The sequence below is a fragment of the Alligator sinensis genome, unplaced genomic scaffold (genome assembly GCF_000455745.1).
Source record: "Alligator sinensis unplaced genomic scaffold, ASM45574v1 scaffold2023_1, whole genome shotgun sequence".
In the NCBI taxonomy this organism is placed as follows: Eukaryota; Metazoa; Chordata; order Crocodylia; family Alligatoridae; genus Alligator; species Alligator sinensis.
Genome location: NW_005843382.1, coordinates 50,402 through 69,352, shown reverse-complemented (window position 1 = coordinate 69,352; position 18,951 = coordinate 50,402). Strand labels below are relative to the sequence as shown.

At 39.8% G+C, this 18,951-nt stretch overlaps 1 protein-coding gene across 1 annotated transcript in view; it reads left to right on the top strand.

Annotated features, from left to right (window-relative positions):
- The first annotated feature begins 6 nt into the window (after positions 1 to 6).
- NFATC1 (nuclear factor of activated T cells 1) overlaps positions 7 to 18,951 on the top strand; it is a 64,087-nt gene continuing 45,142 nt past the window's right edge. Inside the window, exons 1-2 of the mRNA XM_014527245.2 lie at positions 7 to 96; positions 7,259 to 8,360. Coding sequence (XP_014382731.2) covers positions 12 to 96; positions 7,259 to 8,360 — 1,187 coding nt within the window. The 5' untranslated portion in view covers positions 7 to 11. The remainder of the gene's footprint in view (positions 97 to 7,258; positions 8,361 to 18,951) is intronic.

Genomic DNA, 18,951 nt, shown 5'->3' with positions numbered 1-18,951 from the left:
GGGGCCGAGCCATGAGCGGCGCGGGGCAGGAGCAGGAGTTTGACTTCGATTTCCTCTTCGAGTTCACGCAGAGCGACGAGTGCGGCGGGGGTAGAGGTGGGTGCAGGTCGCGTCCGCCCCCTCCACCGTGCGAGTCGAGCCAGCCCGGGTTATTTCTGGAGCCCCGGGGGGCCGGATGCTGCGTGTGGCCTTCCTGCCTCTCCCCAGCGCCGGGGCTGCGGCAGAGGGGCCCTGGGGAGTCGCTCCCCTCACCAGAGGGATGCTCCTCTCTGCCGCCTCCTTCAGGGGAGGGGGAAGGGGTTACAGGGGAGCTCAGGTTGGCTACGAGACGAATTTCTTCTGACTAGGAGGGTGGGAAAGCCCTGCAACAGGCTGCCCAGAGTGGGGATGGTGTCTCCATCCTTGGAGGTTTTTAAGACCTGGCTAGACAAAGCATGGGCTGGGGTGATCTAGTTGGGGATGGTCCTGCCTGGAGCAGAGGGTTGGACTAGGTGGCCTCCTGAGGGCCCTCCCAACCCTCATTTTCTAGGATTGGACAGAGGGTGGCCCTCTGGGGGAGCTCCCCCCACACCCAGGAGTCACTGCAGGGCTGGCAGGAAGGGCAAGAACCAGCGCCTGTCTGTACTGAGGCTCCATCGGCAGCAAACCTTTCCTCTGGCCCCCACACAACATCCTTTGTGGGGTCTACTGTCCTGGCAAAGGAAACCTTTCCTTTGGCCAGGGGTGTAATCACTTCTCTAGCTTCCTTAGCCGCCTGGCTCCTTCTCCAATGAAGTGCTGGCAAGGGGCAAAGCTGGTTCCACCCAGAAAAGGAAAGAAATGACAGTGTCTTGCTTGGAGTACGTTGCCAGGCCCTGTTAGGACTTTTCTGAGCTTTTCCATTTTATTTTACAGCCGTGCTCATTTCACAGAATCATTGAATCCCAGCAAAAAAGGTTGGGAGGGGCCTCAGGTGGTCATCTAATCTAACCCCCTGCTCAAAGCAGGACCATCCCCAAATACATCATCCCAGCCAAAGAGGAATACAAAACTCTAAAACTCTTGGTTTAGAGGCGATACCTTTATTAGGCCCACTAAAAAATAGCAACAACAAAAAAATCTTTGCAAAGAAAGTTGTTTTGCTATTTTCTAGTTGGTCTGATAAAAGGTATCGCCTCTGAGCCAGGAGTTTTAGAGTTTTGTATTCCTCTTTGTCTCAGACCAACATGGCTACAAAACAGATCCCTCATCCCTGCAAGGCTTCATAGTGGGTCTTAAAAACCTCCAAGGGTGGATATTCCACCACCCCTCTGGGTAACCCATTTCAGTGCTTATCCTCCTAGGGAGAAAGTTTCTCCTCATATCTAACCTAAACTTTCCTTGTGGCAGCTTGACACCATTGCTCCTTCTTCTGCTATCTGCCACCATTGAGAACATTTGCCAGTCAAGCCAATGACAGGAATAGGTTTGATCACCGCTGCCCTTTCCAAACAACTTTTTTTTTTTTTTTTTTAGTGAATAGATATTTTTTCACAGAAAAAAGAAAACCACCCAGATCTCACGTGGATTTTAAAGGTGCATGCATGTATCTAGGATGTGGGTCAGGCCTGTGAAAGAGAAAGAACAATTGGTAAAATCTTATTCAGGTCTTGGATTTATACCATCTCCTTCCCTCCCCCCCGCACAGAAGTTGGGGTGGCCTGCTCTCTGGTTTTATTTGGGACTCATCTCTAGGCAGGTATCTTTTAGGTAATCCAGTTGGGACACCGTGATATAGTAAGGGGATGCAGAGCCATCACTCTGGTGTAGTCTGTGTGTAACTGTAACCACCCTTGAACTATGGCTGAATCTGCAATTGGTCTGAAGAAAAGACTTCTCTGAGTGGATGTGACTTACCCATTTTTCCCTGTGGTGACGAAAACCCAAACACAGCAGGCCCCACAGTGGACTTTTGGAATTACTACTCTGTTTCCGTACACTTTACTATAAAGCTCTAATTCAAGCTTCTGACTACAACGAAGTAGGATCCCATGTTTGTACCTGATTATTGCAAACTCTCAAAGTGAAGCATTTGTCTGAATTTCATGATGACCCATTGCATTCTTCTTTAGGGACCTCATGACATCCAAATGCTTGTGTTCATAGCAATGTTTTGTGAATAAGCAGCCGTAAGGGTTTTAGATTAAAAAAATTCAATTGTGGGTGCCAGAAATTTGGCATCTCTGGCCAAGGTTATCAAAAAGGCCAAATGAAGGCAGGGACCCATATTCCATTGGCTTCCAATAAGAGTTACTCACCTCATTCAGACAGCTTTGAAAACTGGACTTCAAGCTCCAAAACAGAAGGCCCCTGGGTTGTTCAAAGCTCCCCTCCAGGCCTGTGTGAACTGCAGGTACTTGAAACCCTATTAAAACAAAAACAAGGGTGCTCAACAGCTGGGAAGATCAACCCTCTTAATGCTCTAAAGGATTAAAACTTTAATCAGAGGAGAAAGTCGGAAATTTTCAAGATACCACATGATGAAAAGTAATATGGTCAAACGTGGTCGCAAAAAAAGTAAGGGTCCAGTTTCCAATCTCTATAATACTGTTGAAGGTAACCCCCAACTGACATGATTGGAGTTACTGCAGATTTGCACTCACCTAATGGAGATCTCTATTTGTCTCAAATTTAAAATTCACCATTTAAATGTTCCTGGTAGCATGTTTGGTAATTTTGGGTCCTTGAATATCAATGCCAGTGTAGGCTTCAGGCTTGTAAACTGATCTGTGCCTTTGTGGAGCTGTGCCACATGGACACAGAGATACACCTGCAGAGATCAGCTTGCAGGATTGTAGCTTGACATTTTATTTATAGCTGTCTTATTCTTACTCATTCAAAGTATAATAAATGTCAACATATTGGTATAAATTAATAACCTGTGTAAATATGGGGGGAGGGTGGTCCAGTTAATCATTTAGAATACTTGGCTTTTCCATTTCCATTCACTCATTTTTAATATACACTCTAATGACTTGACCCTGTTCCCAGTTCTTGTTCTTATTTACATGGCAGGATTTGCTTTCAGATTTGGTGTTCATACTTTTTGAAGATGCTTGAAGAAGGTGTTTTCATTTATGATAATTACATATATTTTTGGAAGCATTTTTTCCTATTTCTAAAATGAAAAGGGGGAAAATATGAGAAGCTATTGTAATACATATGTATCAGGTACCTGTACAGTGCATTTTTTTTGTAAATATGTACAATTTTTCTTTTTTTTTTTCCTTTTTAAAATGTGTATTTTTTACTGATTAAGTAGATTAAATACTTTGTTGCAAGTATTAGAGAGTGATTCTCAAGCAGAAGTGCTGCCAGATCCTTTAAAGAGTGTTTCCCAGTGTGAGGACATAAGGGAGGGAGGTATGAGGAGATAAGTACAGGCTCAGGCTTTTCCCTGCCTGGTAGATTGTCCACCCCCACTGTCCAGCCCTTCTGCAAGGAAGTAGGCACTGTAACATATAAATTAATTTATGACATTGGGTGCCACTCAATTTATAAAAGTTTTAGAGGGGTATCTCGAGTTCAGAGAAGGGTGCCTCGAGTCCAGAATGGTTGAGAACCACTGTATCAGATGTGGTGGTTCATTTGAAGTATTTGTGGTGCTCAGCTTTAAGCTGCTGCAGTGGACCAATCCCTAGCCCTCTCTTCATATGCTGTATGGGATCTGTGCTGGAGGTCTTCTAGCAGACTACCGTGCACTGCTTTTCACCCTAATGCCTTACTACATTTCATAGCACTCTGAAATGCACGGTGCTTTCCACACAAATAAAAATAGATCCCTGCCTAAGAAGCATGCAGTTCAAGCCCTTAATCCTGCAATGAACTTTGCATAAGTGGTTGTTAAAGCCCACTTAATTTCAGGGGCATTTTACATGGGTACAAAAAACTGTCAGTTTAGAGATCATTGTCAGACTGGCAACTAATTTAAATGTTCTATGGAGTTTAATCTTTCTTTGTATGAAGGAGACTCATTGAGGAATGGGAATAAGTAATAGACTAGTGCCAGCTGTGTGGTGTCCATCAGAGCTATTCTATCGGTGCTGGGAAAGATGATTCTTGAAGGGCTGGAGTGGCACATGTAATGATATGGCCACTTGTTTTTGGTTTTGTATTTGGACACAGCGGCATATCTAGTGGAGACCTAGCAGGGAAACTGTTTCCTCAGGCAGAAAAGGAGTTATCACTCAGTGTGTTCAGAAACTAAGCCCTCTTCTAGTGCTGCCTTGAGCGCTAGCCCTGCTGTAGTCTTGCTGCACGAAGTGGAAAGATGATCCAAACAACCTCTCCCGTATGTGCTAACATAATCTGATGAAGTGCCAGTGCTTCAAGCTCCATTTAGGTCAAAGGGATTTGTGGGTCCTCTGTAGCTCATCAAGTTGGGTTCTTACTTTGAAGGCTGCTGAGCTAATTTCTAGTGCCCCTTTAAAACAGTTGATATCCTTTTTGTTAATTCACTCCACAGGTTACAATCCAGAAAGGGGGCGGGGGGGAATTTAGCTATGGAGGCTTAGGAGCCACTTGAAAAAAAGGAAAGTATTAAGACTTTTTAAAATGGTTTAAAATTTTTCTTTTAAAAATACCAACTAATTTGGTCTTATGCACCAACCTTCACTTCACAGAAATTTGTGATGGCTGGATCCCTAAAATGGTGTATTTTATGGAGCATTCTCACTAATGTCACCACTGTAATACAGATGTCTTATTTAAATGCCACCATTTGGCTACTTTGATATTGGAAAATATGTAAACAAAATTGTGACTATAAACCCTATTAAATTGTGACTATTAAGTTGATCAGTCTGTTTGGGTTCCCAATGATATACATGCAACATTGACCTTGCTCCATGTATATATATGTGTGACAAAGACTTAATATACCTGAGTCCTATTTTTTCCCCAGTATGAATATTTCCAGAGGCCCAAATTGAGGCCAAGACCTCACAATGTTAGAAATTGCACAAACACATACATACCAAGAAATGAATCCATATATATTCTAAAGAGAGAAGGCAGTCAGAGGCTAGGAGAGAAAACAAAGGCACGCAATGGCAAAGGGGTCAAGGTTGCACAGCCTCCTACTATCAGAGAACATGTGTCTTCTTGTCCCCAATCAAAACAAGCACCAGCTATGCCCTGCTGTAACATAAGATAGCAAGACTGTTACAAAAATACTGGGCTTTATTAACTGTGTGCTGTTAGGAAGAAAGACAATGCAAAAACTTTGTAAGGGGTAACATTGTGGTCAAGTTAATTTTTTTTTTCAAAGCAGCCGCCTTTTTTTTTATAACTTAGCTGCTACTTCCTGCCTTCCTGGGGTGTGATTAAAGTATCGAGCTAGAATATGTTTTGAATAGTTTTGTTTAATTTGTAGCATACTCTTTCTTGGTAAATAGCGAGTTTCCTAAGGCTAAGTACAAAGCGATTCGAATAGGTGTTGAACACATTAATATTGCCTGACAAGATATAAATCAGCTTGAACATCACAGAGTTACTATAGAACAGGCAAAATATATTAATTTTATGTAAATATACCTCTTTTTGAATCATTGACATTAAGAAGTCTGACTGCTGTGTAGCTGGTTAATGACATCAAATTGGGTAGAGCTGATTAAACAATAGAAATAGTGGCAGCAAGTGTCCTGGTGCAACAAGCTCAGCAGCTTGTTTGCATATTCAGAACTACAGAGGATTGGATCATGTTGGGAATAACAGTCATGGTAATTAACAAAGCTTTTCCGGATCTCTGCCTTCATGGTAAGCCTGGGTCACTGCCTAGAGGGTTTGCCTCTTGGGAGAGAAAGAAACAAACACTGTATAAGGAAGGACTCTTGTTGTAGGGAAGACTAGCTTGTTTATTGTTATTGTTCAGGAATGAAAAAAGTTACCTCTACTATAACAATATTCTTAAAAGGACCTTGCAATGAAAATGCATGTTAAAAATAACATGGGGAAATACTCTTTAAAAACAGGACTAACCAAAATTAGAGGATCTGTTTTCTTTTCTCAGTTTAGGGTCAGGTTGTGCTGTTAGGACACTGGACTGGATAAGATGAGGATCCAGAGCTCCTTCTTCAGACCTCTGAAAGGTACTGAAGAAGGATACCTACTGTGCCACCCTGTATGTGCATGAATTGGGCATCACTTGACATGGCCAGCCATCTTTGCTGGTTTGTTTAAAGAAGGCTCCACCCTCAACCCTGATGCTAACAGGAAGCAGTATTGCAGGTATCTGTACTGGCTTTTGCATAGACAGACAGTAAGTATGCGAGTGGGGCTCCCTATAATGTATCTCCCTCACATTTTCCCACGCATCTCACAAAAGTCCTTGCAAAAGCAAACCCTATCTGGCTCTTTATAGTGCAATGTACTGAAATTCACCTATGGTCATTCAGTGACCAAGCAATGCAGCCCATGTGGTAACCTGATCTTAGATCCTGCCTAGTTTTCTTGCATTAGCTGTGTTGCTGAACCAGCACTTCCAAATGTATCTTAGAAATGTTGTCAAATAGATAAAATATAGATCAAGAGAACACTGGCTGTGCTTAAAAGGTTGTATAAAATAACAAATATTATTTCAGTTGAATTCCAGGACCACAAAGTATTAAGAACTCCATGTGAATCCTTTACTAGGTGCAGGTTTGACTAAAGGATAAGTAGACCCAGAAATCAGAGTGGGATAAGAGGGTTTTTGTATTCCAAAACTAGTTGTAAAGTAGAACCAGTGGGAACTTAGCCATGGTGAAAATTTCACTTGTATGTGATTTCAGCAGAATGTCTTTGATCATGTTCTTTGCATTAGATGCCTCCTACTTTATTTCCCTCGTCCCTTCCCTTGTCCCCCTCCCACCCATCATTTGTTTGTTTCCTTTCTTGGGTCTATGGTTCACATGTAGTCATTGCAAGCTTCTGCCTGAGTGACCAGTCTCTGAACAGTAAAGTTTTGTGGCTTGAAGACTGAATTCTGCTTCTAAGACTTACATCTAAGAAAGGGAGCTGTTCAACGGAATGTCTTGGAGATAAATTCAGTTTCTCCAAGGATGTTTTGCTTCACCCAGAGTACTTATACTTTATGAAGCACCAGTTGCCAGCACCTAACCTACTTTGCATGCCTGTGCTATGTAATGTTAAGTAATGACAGTGCTTTTGTGGGATTATAGCATCCTACTTCACTAACAATCAGTAGGTGACTAAAATCGTATCTGTGCAACACCTCATGTCATTCTTTTTTTTTTTCCAGAACGCTATAATTATGCAACTCCAAATGTAAATGCTGGTTTGCCTCTAAATGTGGCACATTCCTCATTGTCAGCTCCATGTCATGGGCTTCAGACATCCAATCCAGTCATTTCAATTGTCCCATCAACAAATCATCCTTCTGGATATGGAGGACATCTTGACAGTGTGGCCTCTGAATATTATCTGTCTCCAAATGTCAGACCTAATGGAGCTCCAGCATTAGAAAGCCCTAGAATTGAGATAACTTCTTATCTGGGACTGCACCATAACAACAACCAGTTTTTCCATGATGCTGAGGTTGAGGAAGCTATCCCAAATGCTAAAAGATCACCTTCTACTGCTACTTTGAACTTACCAAACATAGAGGCTTATAGAGACCCATCTTGCCTGAGTCCAGCAAGTAGCTTGTCTTCCAGAAGCTGCAATTCTGAAGCTTCCTCCTATGAATCCAATTATTCTTATCCATATACTTCACCCCAGACATCCCCATGGCAGTCACCATGTGTGTCTCCTAAGACCACTGACACTGAGGAAGGATATCAGCGCAGTATGGTGGCCTGCACTTTACTTAATTCACCAAGACATTCTCCATCTACATCTCCCAGAACAAGCATTACTGAGGAAAACTGGTTAAGTACTCGCAACTCCAGACCACCGTCTCCTTGTAATAAAAGAAAATATAGTCTAAATGGTAGACAGACCTCCTACTCACCACACCACTCTCCAACACCCTCTCCTCAGAATTCGCCTCGGGTTAGTGTAACTGATGACACATGGCTGGGAAACACTAACCAGTACACCAGTTCAGCTATAGTTGCAGCTATCAATGCCCTTACCACTGACAGTACGATAGACATGAATGATGGGATTCCTATTAAGTCTAGGAAGACTGCAATAGATCATACCCCATCCATGACACTCAAGACTGAACCAACTGGTGAGGATCATGGGACCATATCACCAACTGCTGACTTGTCACCAGAAGAGTTTTCTGGGTTTCAGCACATCAGAAAAGGAAACTTCTGTGAGCAGTACCTTTCTGTGCCACAGCACACATATCCATGGGTCAAACCAAAGTCTCTGACTCCTGCATCCTACATGAGGTAAGGTTTCCTGATACTACAGAAAAAAAATTAATAATGCTCTTATGTGTACTTTTTCTCCTTTTCTTGTCTATCTTTCCTTTTCCAACCAAATCTCATCCCTTCCCACATGAAACATTTAATTGCTCTACTTTGCACTTTCATAACACTGCATCTTTAATGTATGGTGTGACCCTAGATAAAACCTTTAGCAGTAACAATGTAATAGTTGGAATCAATGGTCCTGGGAGTTGCAACTTCAACACATTGTTCAATTCCTGGGAGACCAAATCCTATTCCTGGAAATCGAGAGACCATGAATACAGGTGCATTCAGAAACCTGGACCTCAGTCAGCAGGACAATATGGTGCTGTCAAACCTGTGGCTTTAGTAATTAATTAAGCATTTTCATTTTTTTCCCCATACAATAATTACACATCTTACTGAGATACCTGCTAATGGAGCTCTGACAGAGTCTTTTTTGCTAAAGCCTTTTGCACAGTGTATAAAAACATAAAATATTTTTTGTTATTTTATACAGTATTCTACTCTTATATTCTACTCACTCACTTTATCTGAAAACTAGTCAGCAGTCTTTCTTTGCTGCATGTCTGATGGTGGTTTTTCAGCAATGTTTTGTCAATTAACAAAAATGTCATTGGGTACTAATAACACATGACATATATCTTGTCACTTTTATTTATCATGCAGTGACACTAGTTGTCAGCATAGGAAAAGCCAAAGGATAGTCAAAAATTTTAAGTGAATGTAATACATCCTTAGGTATAGCATTTACTTCTTAAAGGCTCCTAGAAAAAGATCTTTCAGAAAGTCCAAATACTGGTCTATGATTTCTAGTTCTTATCATAAAAGTCAGTGAATTTGCAGGTCTGACTGGCTATGTGCTTTGATTAAATGAATTGGCACTCTTTAAATGTGAAGCCAAATGGTAGGTAAGTAGGGGAAATGCCTGTCCCTACATTCCCCTCTCCCCCACTTTTTTTCAAGGTAACTTCTTTGTAGTGGTGGCTGTCTTCAAAAGTCACTAAACAAATTATGACATCTTCTACCATAGGAAAGAGTAGTGTGCCTGTTCAATCTCACACCCAACCCTGGTCCTCCTTTCTTGGGTTTGTATAATTCTAGAATGACCCAAAGCTTCTGTTTGAGTTCCCTTTAGGAACCTGATCCTGCACAGTGGTGACCAATTGCTTAAGGATGCTAAATACTCCCCACTTCACTAAAGTCGCTGGGAAATGAGCACTCTGTACCTTGCAGGACTGAGCTCTCAGTTTGTATAGCACCGGATAAATCCTTTAGGGCGCTCTTGCATATTTAAAACGCCTTTTGTGTTATCCCTCCAAAGGTGTAAAGTAATCTAAATTGGTTGCAAAAGCAGAAAATGTAAAACACACACACACCAGACTTCAAGGGGAACAATATGACAATTGACTAACATTCTCTTTTATCATTCAGTTACAGAGCGCCACCCTTTTACATGTTATTATATGCAGGCAGAATGCACCCTACATTCCAATGTGCTAAAATAAACAAAAAAGGTGAAATGTGCAAAAACTGAGCCTCAGCATGCTGTGTATTTAACATTTTTTCCACTGTTTTGGTCTTGTATAAAATATGTTTCCTGGTTCACAATATGTTTCCATGTGATCTCATTAACTTGTGCTCTGGGGCAGCTGGAAGCTACTGTAGAAATGTGATTTTAAGTTATTTCGCCAATCAAATACACTGACCACGTTTCCTTTCACAAAAAATATCTCACATTTTATGTATATGAAAGAGAGACGGGTAATTGAACACAGACGTCAACAGGATCACAGACTACGCAACAGAAATGATGTTGTTTTAAATCTTTCCAAAAAACTGGATAAGAATTTGTCACAACAGATCTGGATTTTTTCCTGTTATTTTACACATCTGTTCTATTTCAATTGCTAGGATTTTAGGGTTAGGTTTCAACAAACAATTCAGATTCCAAAATCCACCCTGTCATAATGATTTTTAGATAACCACATTTGATTACCTCCTCTATCTCTTCCTGAGTATATGTTAAAATTTTCATAAAAAAGAAAGCATGACTTGGAAAATCACTCTTTTTTTTCTTTACTTCTCTGAACTTCTAATTTTATTGTTTGGTTTTTTTCTGCACCAGACTCCATGCCAGTAGTAGAGGTCCTTAGTGATATTTTGAATAGTTTCAAATGTTGGTTACCTTTTTTCACTCACATTAAAACTAATCTATTTTATCATAGGGTTTACCTATGAGCAAACTAGAGAATAAAGAAAAGTACAGAATTCCATCTACAGCTGAGATTTTCCTAATCCTGCAGTCTTTTTAAATCTAAAACATCTACTAATTTCAGCTGCAGTTTCCAACATGCATGATCATTGTGGGATTGGGACAAATCAGAATTAGATCTCAATTTGGGGTTTAATGACAGAACAGCCATAGACCTGAATTTGAACAGCACTGGCCTTTTAGAGTCCAATTCCTACTGACAAGAACTTTAATGCTCACACAAACACGTGTTGAAATCTTCACAGCTCTGCATGGTCACTGTAGATCACAGGGCAAGACCAAATCCTGCCACTGATACCATGTCAGGTGAAATCTGACTGAGTCTGCTGAGGTTAGAACCCTAGTGAAGGTCTAGGGCAACAGAAGGATACCTGTTATTGACCTACATGCTACTCTTTAGAGGATTAGCCTGTAGCCTTTGACCCAAGCAGTAGGATATAGGAAACATTTATGAGTGAAACAGAAGTTTGCAAGGGATGTGTTGACATAAACTGAATGAGTCATGTGAATCATTCTGTTTCTTGAAAAATGGAGTAACTGTTACCAATTTTTACCTATTATGTCGGACAAATTTTAACGCTAAATTATTACATAGATTGAAGATGAAGGAACAACAAAAGATAAAATATTGCAAGATCACTTCCTAGTTTTTATTCAGGGTTTCTTTTTTATTTAGTGTTATTCTTTGGGCTGTGTAGAATAATTGAAAGTAAAACGTGATTGAGGGGTCCTCTTAAATTATACTTTTCTCAACTGTCTTCAGAAAAGGATCGTTTCCATTGGTAATCATTCTCCTATGGCAATGATAATTAAAAAGAAGTGTCTTATTAGCCAGTTACTTGGGAAAAAATGTTTTTCATGTCATTTTAATAATAATTGCATTCCTCTATAAGTATGCTACTTCAATTTACTACGTCAATCTAGCCACGCAATAGTTACAATTTTTTTTTTTTTAAGTTTTGGAAAAATAGGGTTTTATAACATGACTAACATTCCAAAATAGTAGTTGTTATACCAAAATTACTGGCATCTCCCTTAAATCCCAGGTCTCTGAAAAAGCTTATGGTATGAGTGTGTTTTTGTCTGTGGAGCTAATGTATCTGACTATGTAACCTTCAGTCAAACTTTCAATGAATTTCCTAGGGACTTCACTTATACATTGAAAAATGACAGTTTTCTTTTATAACTCAGTTATCTTATCACATGAATTTACAAATGTGGTGGCCTATACCATTTGGAAATGAATTCAATATAGCTTTGCTAGTTTTGCTGGTCAGCTCTATGGCATGCATAAGGTATACCACACTAAAAAGAGCTTCCAGGAACAGGTTTTCTATTCCAGGTGGGTTTATAAAAGCTTTGTGCTCTGATTTTTTGTGCAGCCTATTTTTTCAACAGTGAAAAGTCTGATTTTTACCTGCAGTCTCCATTTCTCAGCCTCCAAAATACACATGCATGTCCTTGTATGCACAAAAATACAGTCATCTGTTTTTGCATATGGAACCTGTAATTTACAAACACACAAGTCAGTGCTTGGGTACCCCTCAAATTCAAGTTGCAAAGACAAATTTAGGCCACATACAGACATTCAGTTTCTCCTGGGAGATTTGCTGATATCCCAGGACATATGACAAGTGTACAGATGTTCAGGATTTTTCTCCCAAAGTAAAAATGGCTACTCCAAGAGAAAAATAACCTGCAAACAACCAGGATTATATCACCCCAAAGAGAGTTTATCCTGGGAGAACAAACATCTATACACATTTTCTTTTGAGAGAAGCCACAGCACAGTCCTCCAACATCCCAGGGTGTTTTGCTGCCCCTTTCTTCCCCACCTTTGTCACCATTACCTCCCTCCAATTCCTAGGGAGGCAGTGTGTCACTTGCTTGATTCTGCTGCTCCAGACAATGGTGGCATTGCCTGTTTTGGTTTTTTTCCATGAATTCAGGATTAGATGTTTTAGCCTGCATCCTCCAACCCCAACAGTTAAAAAAAAAAACAAGTCAGGGCCCACAAATTCTCTTCAATATCATGAGCTATCATTAAAAAAGTGCCACATTTTAGATTAGATTTCTTCACGTTTTGTTTTGAACTAGTATGCTACTCTTCTCTCCAAGACCATGAAAGAAGACAGGGCCAAAGACCTACTCTATAAGGATCAGACAGCAAAGCTGTTCCATAAGAGATGATAAGCTATGCTCAGCAATGACCTACAGGAGTGGGTACACACAGTCTCTGTGTTTCTGCAAGACCTGCAGCTATGCATTTTATTCCCTGGCAAAGTATTTTCAGGGCCAGTAGCAATTATCCCTTATATTTGCTGTTGTGTATGACTAAGGTATTTGATCTTGTTGGGTTAACATAGTATTCCTAAGGACTACTCTAGGGGGATAGCTCAGTAAAACTGACCTCTTTATCTCCTCCTTGTTTTTGAATGTACTCAAAGTCTCTTGTGAGATCTTTATTAATGATCTTTGTTTTGGTTTTTGATGGTTTAGTTTTAGCATAGTGCAGTATTAAATTCAGAGCAGTGAGAGATGCAATAAAGGCCTTAAGATTCTTAACTATGCTGTAGTTTTCCATGAAATATGTCTTGTGCTTTCCAAGTTCTTGCCTTAAAATCAATAAAAAACTAATTTTGCCTATACAAGTCATATTCTGAAGCTTGGGTTTTAGGACCTCAGTGCCCCTGAGCATAAAAATAATTTACACTTATATTTCACCATTGATCATGAAGCATTTGAAACGACTTTGTAAACTATATACAGGACTCACTTGCTTCACATATCCATGAAATGCAGCTACCTCTAACATGGAAAACTGCACCAGTTTTAACAACTTATAGCTACAATTCAGCTCTGTCAAATAGAAAATGATACAAATTACTCAAATATATTTGTAGGGAAGTACACAATGCATTGATTTCTCAGTTTCCAAGCACTTCAAGGAAGAGACCATGTCTTCACATAACAGAGACTAGTATTCTCAAGCCTTATCTTGATTTTGAGCTCTGAGCCCTACTCTAATAAAAACATTAAATAATAACAGTTCTCCTGGGCAAGCCCATTATAGCTAGGCGTACAACCTCAAATCTAACCAGACCTTAGTACTGTCTTTCTATCTTGGGTGCTTATATGATCTCAGTTACCATAGCCTCCAAACACTTCAACAGATTTAATGTATTTATTCTCACAACATTTTTCTGAGGTAAGGAAGTTCTATTCATCACCCTTTTACAGACGTGGAGAACTGAACTTCTGCCTTAGTATAGATAAGCCCTACGTGACATGATCTAAGTAAGAATGAGAAACCCTTGCAAGAGCAGAATGCTAACCTCTGATCTCCTTATAAACCACTGGATCATCCCTCCTTTCATTCCTCCTACAAAAAGTGCCACAAGATCTTTAATGGCCACTAGCAGTCAGACCATTTATTGTGTATCTCATTAAAAATAACAGTCTTCCATTTACACTACAGCCAAAAGCTGAACTACTGTTTCCAGACTAAATATAAGTTCTTTAGCATAGCAATGAGATGTTAATCAGATATTTTTTATTTTTAATACATTATCCACAGCTTAAATCTTGCTTGACAAACTGTCCAATTTAAATAACAGAATTAAGAAAGAAGGCACATTTTCTTAGCATGCTTTTAGAGATATTTCTAAAAACTACTATAAAATTAGGAGTTAGGTATAAGAGGCAGGGGCTCTTGTGGGTGATATCATTTATTGGACCAACTGCATGTCTGGGATAAAATTAAACAAGTGTTTGAATACAAAGTAAAAAAAAACAACACCAAGTTTTTAATTTATATCAAGACTTTTCAACTTAAAGTCTTGGCATTTTAGATGCTGCGGAAACTAAGAAATGTTACTCACATGGGTAGTCTCAGTGAGCTCAGTGGAAACACTCATGTGAGCAAAGTTACTCAAAGGCATATGTGTTTGTGGAATTGGGCCCTAAGTTTACTCATCTCTATCCAGTTCCTGCTTCCTTCATTCCTGCATTTGGGGCCTAAATGGATGTGAGGGGGCAGGGGAAAGGTGGTTAATATAACAAGACCCGTTTGCATTCCCATCTTCTGGGGTTGTACAGGGACAAATCTGGTGGCTGATATAATAAAGAACAAGTTTGAGGCTGCTGTAACTTTGCTTAATTTCCCAGGTACCTCATTGCAGAATAGCCATAATGCCACACTTCTCAGTTGTGTTCCATGCCTGTGGGCAACTGGGCTATTATTGAGCCAGCCCAAACAGTTTTACTTGAACAGAGGATATTGTTAGACTCTGTATGCACAATGCATGGCCCCATTACTGAGAGAGCAATGAGAAAAGGCCATAAGGTATCAGATTTTTCTGGCATTTTTTAGGAGCAGGAGCACACATATAGCCTGTTTCACCAATGCAATATTTTCATACTGTTGTAAAATAATTGACTGTGTGGACTCCTCTTGATTTACACTTACCTCCAAGGAGCAAGATACAAATTAGGCCCTATATAAAATCAGCCATGTGGTTTCCAAACCCATAAATATAGCCAGGTTACTTAAGGGCTATTTTTAAAGGAAAGATATGGGTACTGATTTTAAGGGTCTAGGTTTTATTCAAAAGCCACAAAATTTGGGTTGCAAAATGTGTCAGGGACTACTGAAAATGGGGCGTAGGTTTTGAAAACTTTTGGAGCACATGAGGATTTTACCCAAGGTCTTCCACTTTTTAAAGTTGATAATATAATCTATTGCTTAATATCATTTCTCTTAAAGGCAGAGGTCTGTCAGCCTGGCTGTTCTGTATTGATTTAATGATGTGAAGTTTCTGGTGTATGTGAAATAAGTCATTATTCATCAGTCTTGTGGCCTGATTTATGTAGGGCTGAGCTGTGCTGATCCATTTTTTAAAAACATGAATCCCAAGTTTGTGAACTGAGTTGAAACAACCAAATTTAGCTAGATTTTTAAAAGTAGCACAGCTGGATTCATTGTGACCCAGGAGAAAACTTTCATTCTTGAAAAGCAATGGACTCAAATCTTGGCTGATGTGGTATACATTGAAATCCATTTAACTATGTTAATCTACACCAGTCAAGATTCTTTCCCAATAATTCTTTTTTACTGCAGTGTTTAGTATCTACAAGTTGCCTTTCTGAGCCCTCTCAAATTGATAGGGAGTAATTTTCAATACCCAGATTTATATTGTAACACTAAAATATTTGCTCGGTGACTTCCCTCCCCCCCACTTTTAACCATGTTATGCTGCAGGAAATTAAGTGCATGATGAAGATAACCTAAAATAGGAAATAGGTCTGACAGCCACAGCCTGTGACACTGTTAAATGGATCACGCTGCTTCCTTTATCAGGAAAACTGCTCTTCATTGTCAATTTATTATTGGTCAAGAATTATTATAGAGAGATTAATGATTTTAAATGATAGATTGCAGGCTAAGCAGCAAATTATTTTTTATAACCCATGGCATACAATGAATCGGTGACTTTCTAAGTTAATTATATTGACATTTTCAGGTATTAATTTGAAAAAATAGGAACAGTAAAGTTTTTACTGGTCAATTTAAATGTCTTTTTTAAAATTCTTTTGCCCTTGAGGACTTAAAGATTAGTGATTGTGGTTGGACTAGTGCTGGGAAGGGGGTTAAAAATCTTTAATCTGATAGATTTTGTGTTTTCAGAGTAAAGAAAAAAAATCCATCATGTGCAAATTTACTTAAAAAAGCAGAAACATGTGTTTAAAAATATGCACCAATCATCAGGAGAGATGCAGCTGTTTTGCTCTGCTCCTTGTCATTTATCATTAGTCAAATAGAGTTTCTCCAGAAAGTTTTCCAGGAATGTTTCTCACAAAAATATATTTAATACACAATATACATACCATGGCAGCCTTAAACACTTGCCAGCTGACTTTAGATAACTAAGAGGACTGCTTGGCCCTTATTTGAGAGCATAATACTGAGAAAGGGCATCGGGGGCCCTGTTTACTTCATTCCCCCCGCACTTTGTTGCCTTTATAGAACCAGATAGACATGTAGCCCCTGTGCATAGTATGAACTGCTCTGCTGCCGTAATGTCTCAAGAGAATCACCTCCCCTCTCCCTCCCCCTCCCCACACACAATTTCCTAAGAGCAAGGAGCAGAGTGGGCAGGTGGTGGCCCTGCTGCCCTCCTTCACCATATGGGGTGCTGGCTGGCTAGTTGGTGGGACTTGTAAATGGTACCTTAACAGTTCCTTAATTCTGGCAATTAGTAATTAGTAACTTTTGAACACTATATTTCTCTGTGTTACTAATATTTTTAGTATAAAATTATGCTGATTCTGAATTGTCAGAAATTCCATCGTGCTGCATCATGCTGACACTCACATGGGTAATCAGCATGATTGGAACCCTTACAATCCACCACACAGACCTCTGTCACTTGAGCTAACATCGTAAGTAATAGCAGTAGTAAGTCATCTATCATTCTTCACGTGGATCAGCAGTAGAGGAGGTTAAAACACATTGGCCAGGTACATCTGTACCTAGTAAAAAAGCCCAAGGTGGAATCAATCTAAATTATGCAGTTTCTGTAAGCGACTTAGTTTAGATGGGTAGCAAACAGAATATATGTTCACTCTTTGGTGGGGGTGACATCTTAAATCAGGTTCCACCATTTTTAAACCAATCTGTGTGTGCTGAACTTCTTTTCTGTTATGGGTATGGACAGGTTTTATGTGCCAAACTTCTGTTCTGTTATGGCTATAGACTGGTTATGATCACTTATACTGCTAAAAGTCTGTACCTGGCCATTGTGTCAACAGGTCTCACAAATGCTTGCTCACATCCCACTTCTGGCTCCTTGTTCTAGTCCTACTTCTATTTAGGATCGGGAGTGGGTGAGATGTGATGACTGCCACTTAACTCTCTTGTGTGATATCTGAGCACAGACACTAATGGGCTTTAACCATGTTATCCCAATGATCTGCCTGGGCTTGGAATGGTACTGAGACTTGAACTACCAGCATCATTTTTAATTATGTTTGCATGTGTGCTCATGCACTTACTCATGTATACACATCAAACATGCTGATAAGAAAGTACTGAATGAGTATTTTTTTTTAAATATTTCCATGGTGTACATATAAGCTGAGGCCCTAATTTTAGAAAGAATTAATATGTGCTTAATTTGTTTTACTGACCCAGTGGTGCTACTCATAATTCCTTTAAGAATTTGGTAGTGTCTGGTCTTAAAAAAAGGGAGGCCACATAGAGTGCTTTGGGGGAAACTGGGCTTTTTCTGATGCTGTTACAAATCTATTGGCACAAATCTTTCAAAGACAATACATTTCTGTAAAAGAAACTGATTTTTTTTTTAAATAAGAAAGATGCATAAAGCCTCATAGTTTTAATTCCTTAAGGTAGTTTAATATCCAAAAAATATAGTGTGAAAGATTCTCTTTTAAAAATGTTCTTTTCCAATTAGTCATGGCTGCTGGAGGGCTAAGTTAATATCAAAGGCCTCCAATTCACTGAATAACAGAAAGTCTGACAGATATTAGTTTTTGCCTTCTTTATAGAACACTTGTGGTTCACTGGTGTGATGTAATTCTCAAGAATCACCCCTTCACTTAACTCATGTGTAACTTTTCCTTTTAGTGTCTTGGAGTGTATTTAGTACTTACTTGGGTGCATCTACATGTGCATTTAACTGCACAGTAGACTAATTTGCTGCAGTGTAAAGCATCACAGTCTACACGTGGGATGCTATTAGACTTCAGCAAACACATTTTCATTGCCTTATGGGGGTGAAAATAACTGTGCCTGAATGCACGTGTAAACACTGACCCAGGCATAAATTGTGCCTGGTCAGCCCAGGTAGCAGGCAGCCAGACCCCTGCCTGTTGCTTAGCCATACAGCACTGCCTTTTGGGCACTCTCATGCCCCAGCCAGCCCCTTTGCCACCTGATGCTGCAACCTGGAACCTGGGGCTGACACCCTGAGCCTGCTGCTAGTGTGGAGCTGCTCCACCGTGGCTCAAACTACTGTGATCCTGGGCACATGTGTAGACACTGCACCTGGGAGCTGTTAACTCCAGCACAAAGTGCACCAGAATTTACTGCTCTGCACTAATAGAATGTGTATATGCCCCCCTGTATACTGTAATTTTTTAAGATACTGGTACTCATCAAATAAGTCATCATTGCTTCACTTTCTTATGTATTTATCCCAATGTATCTTTTTGAAAAATCAGAAGGAATTTCTCATGGATTAGCTAATTCAAGTGGTAGAAATTCAAGTTCTCATC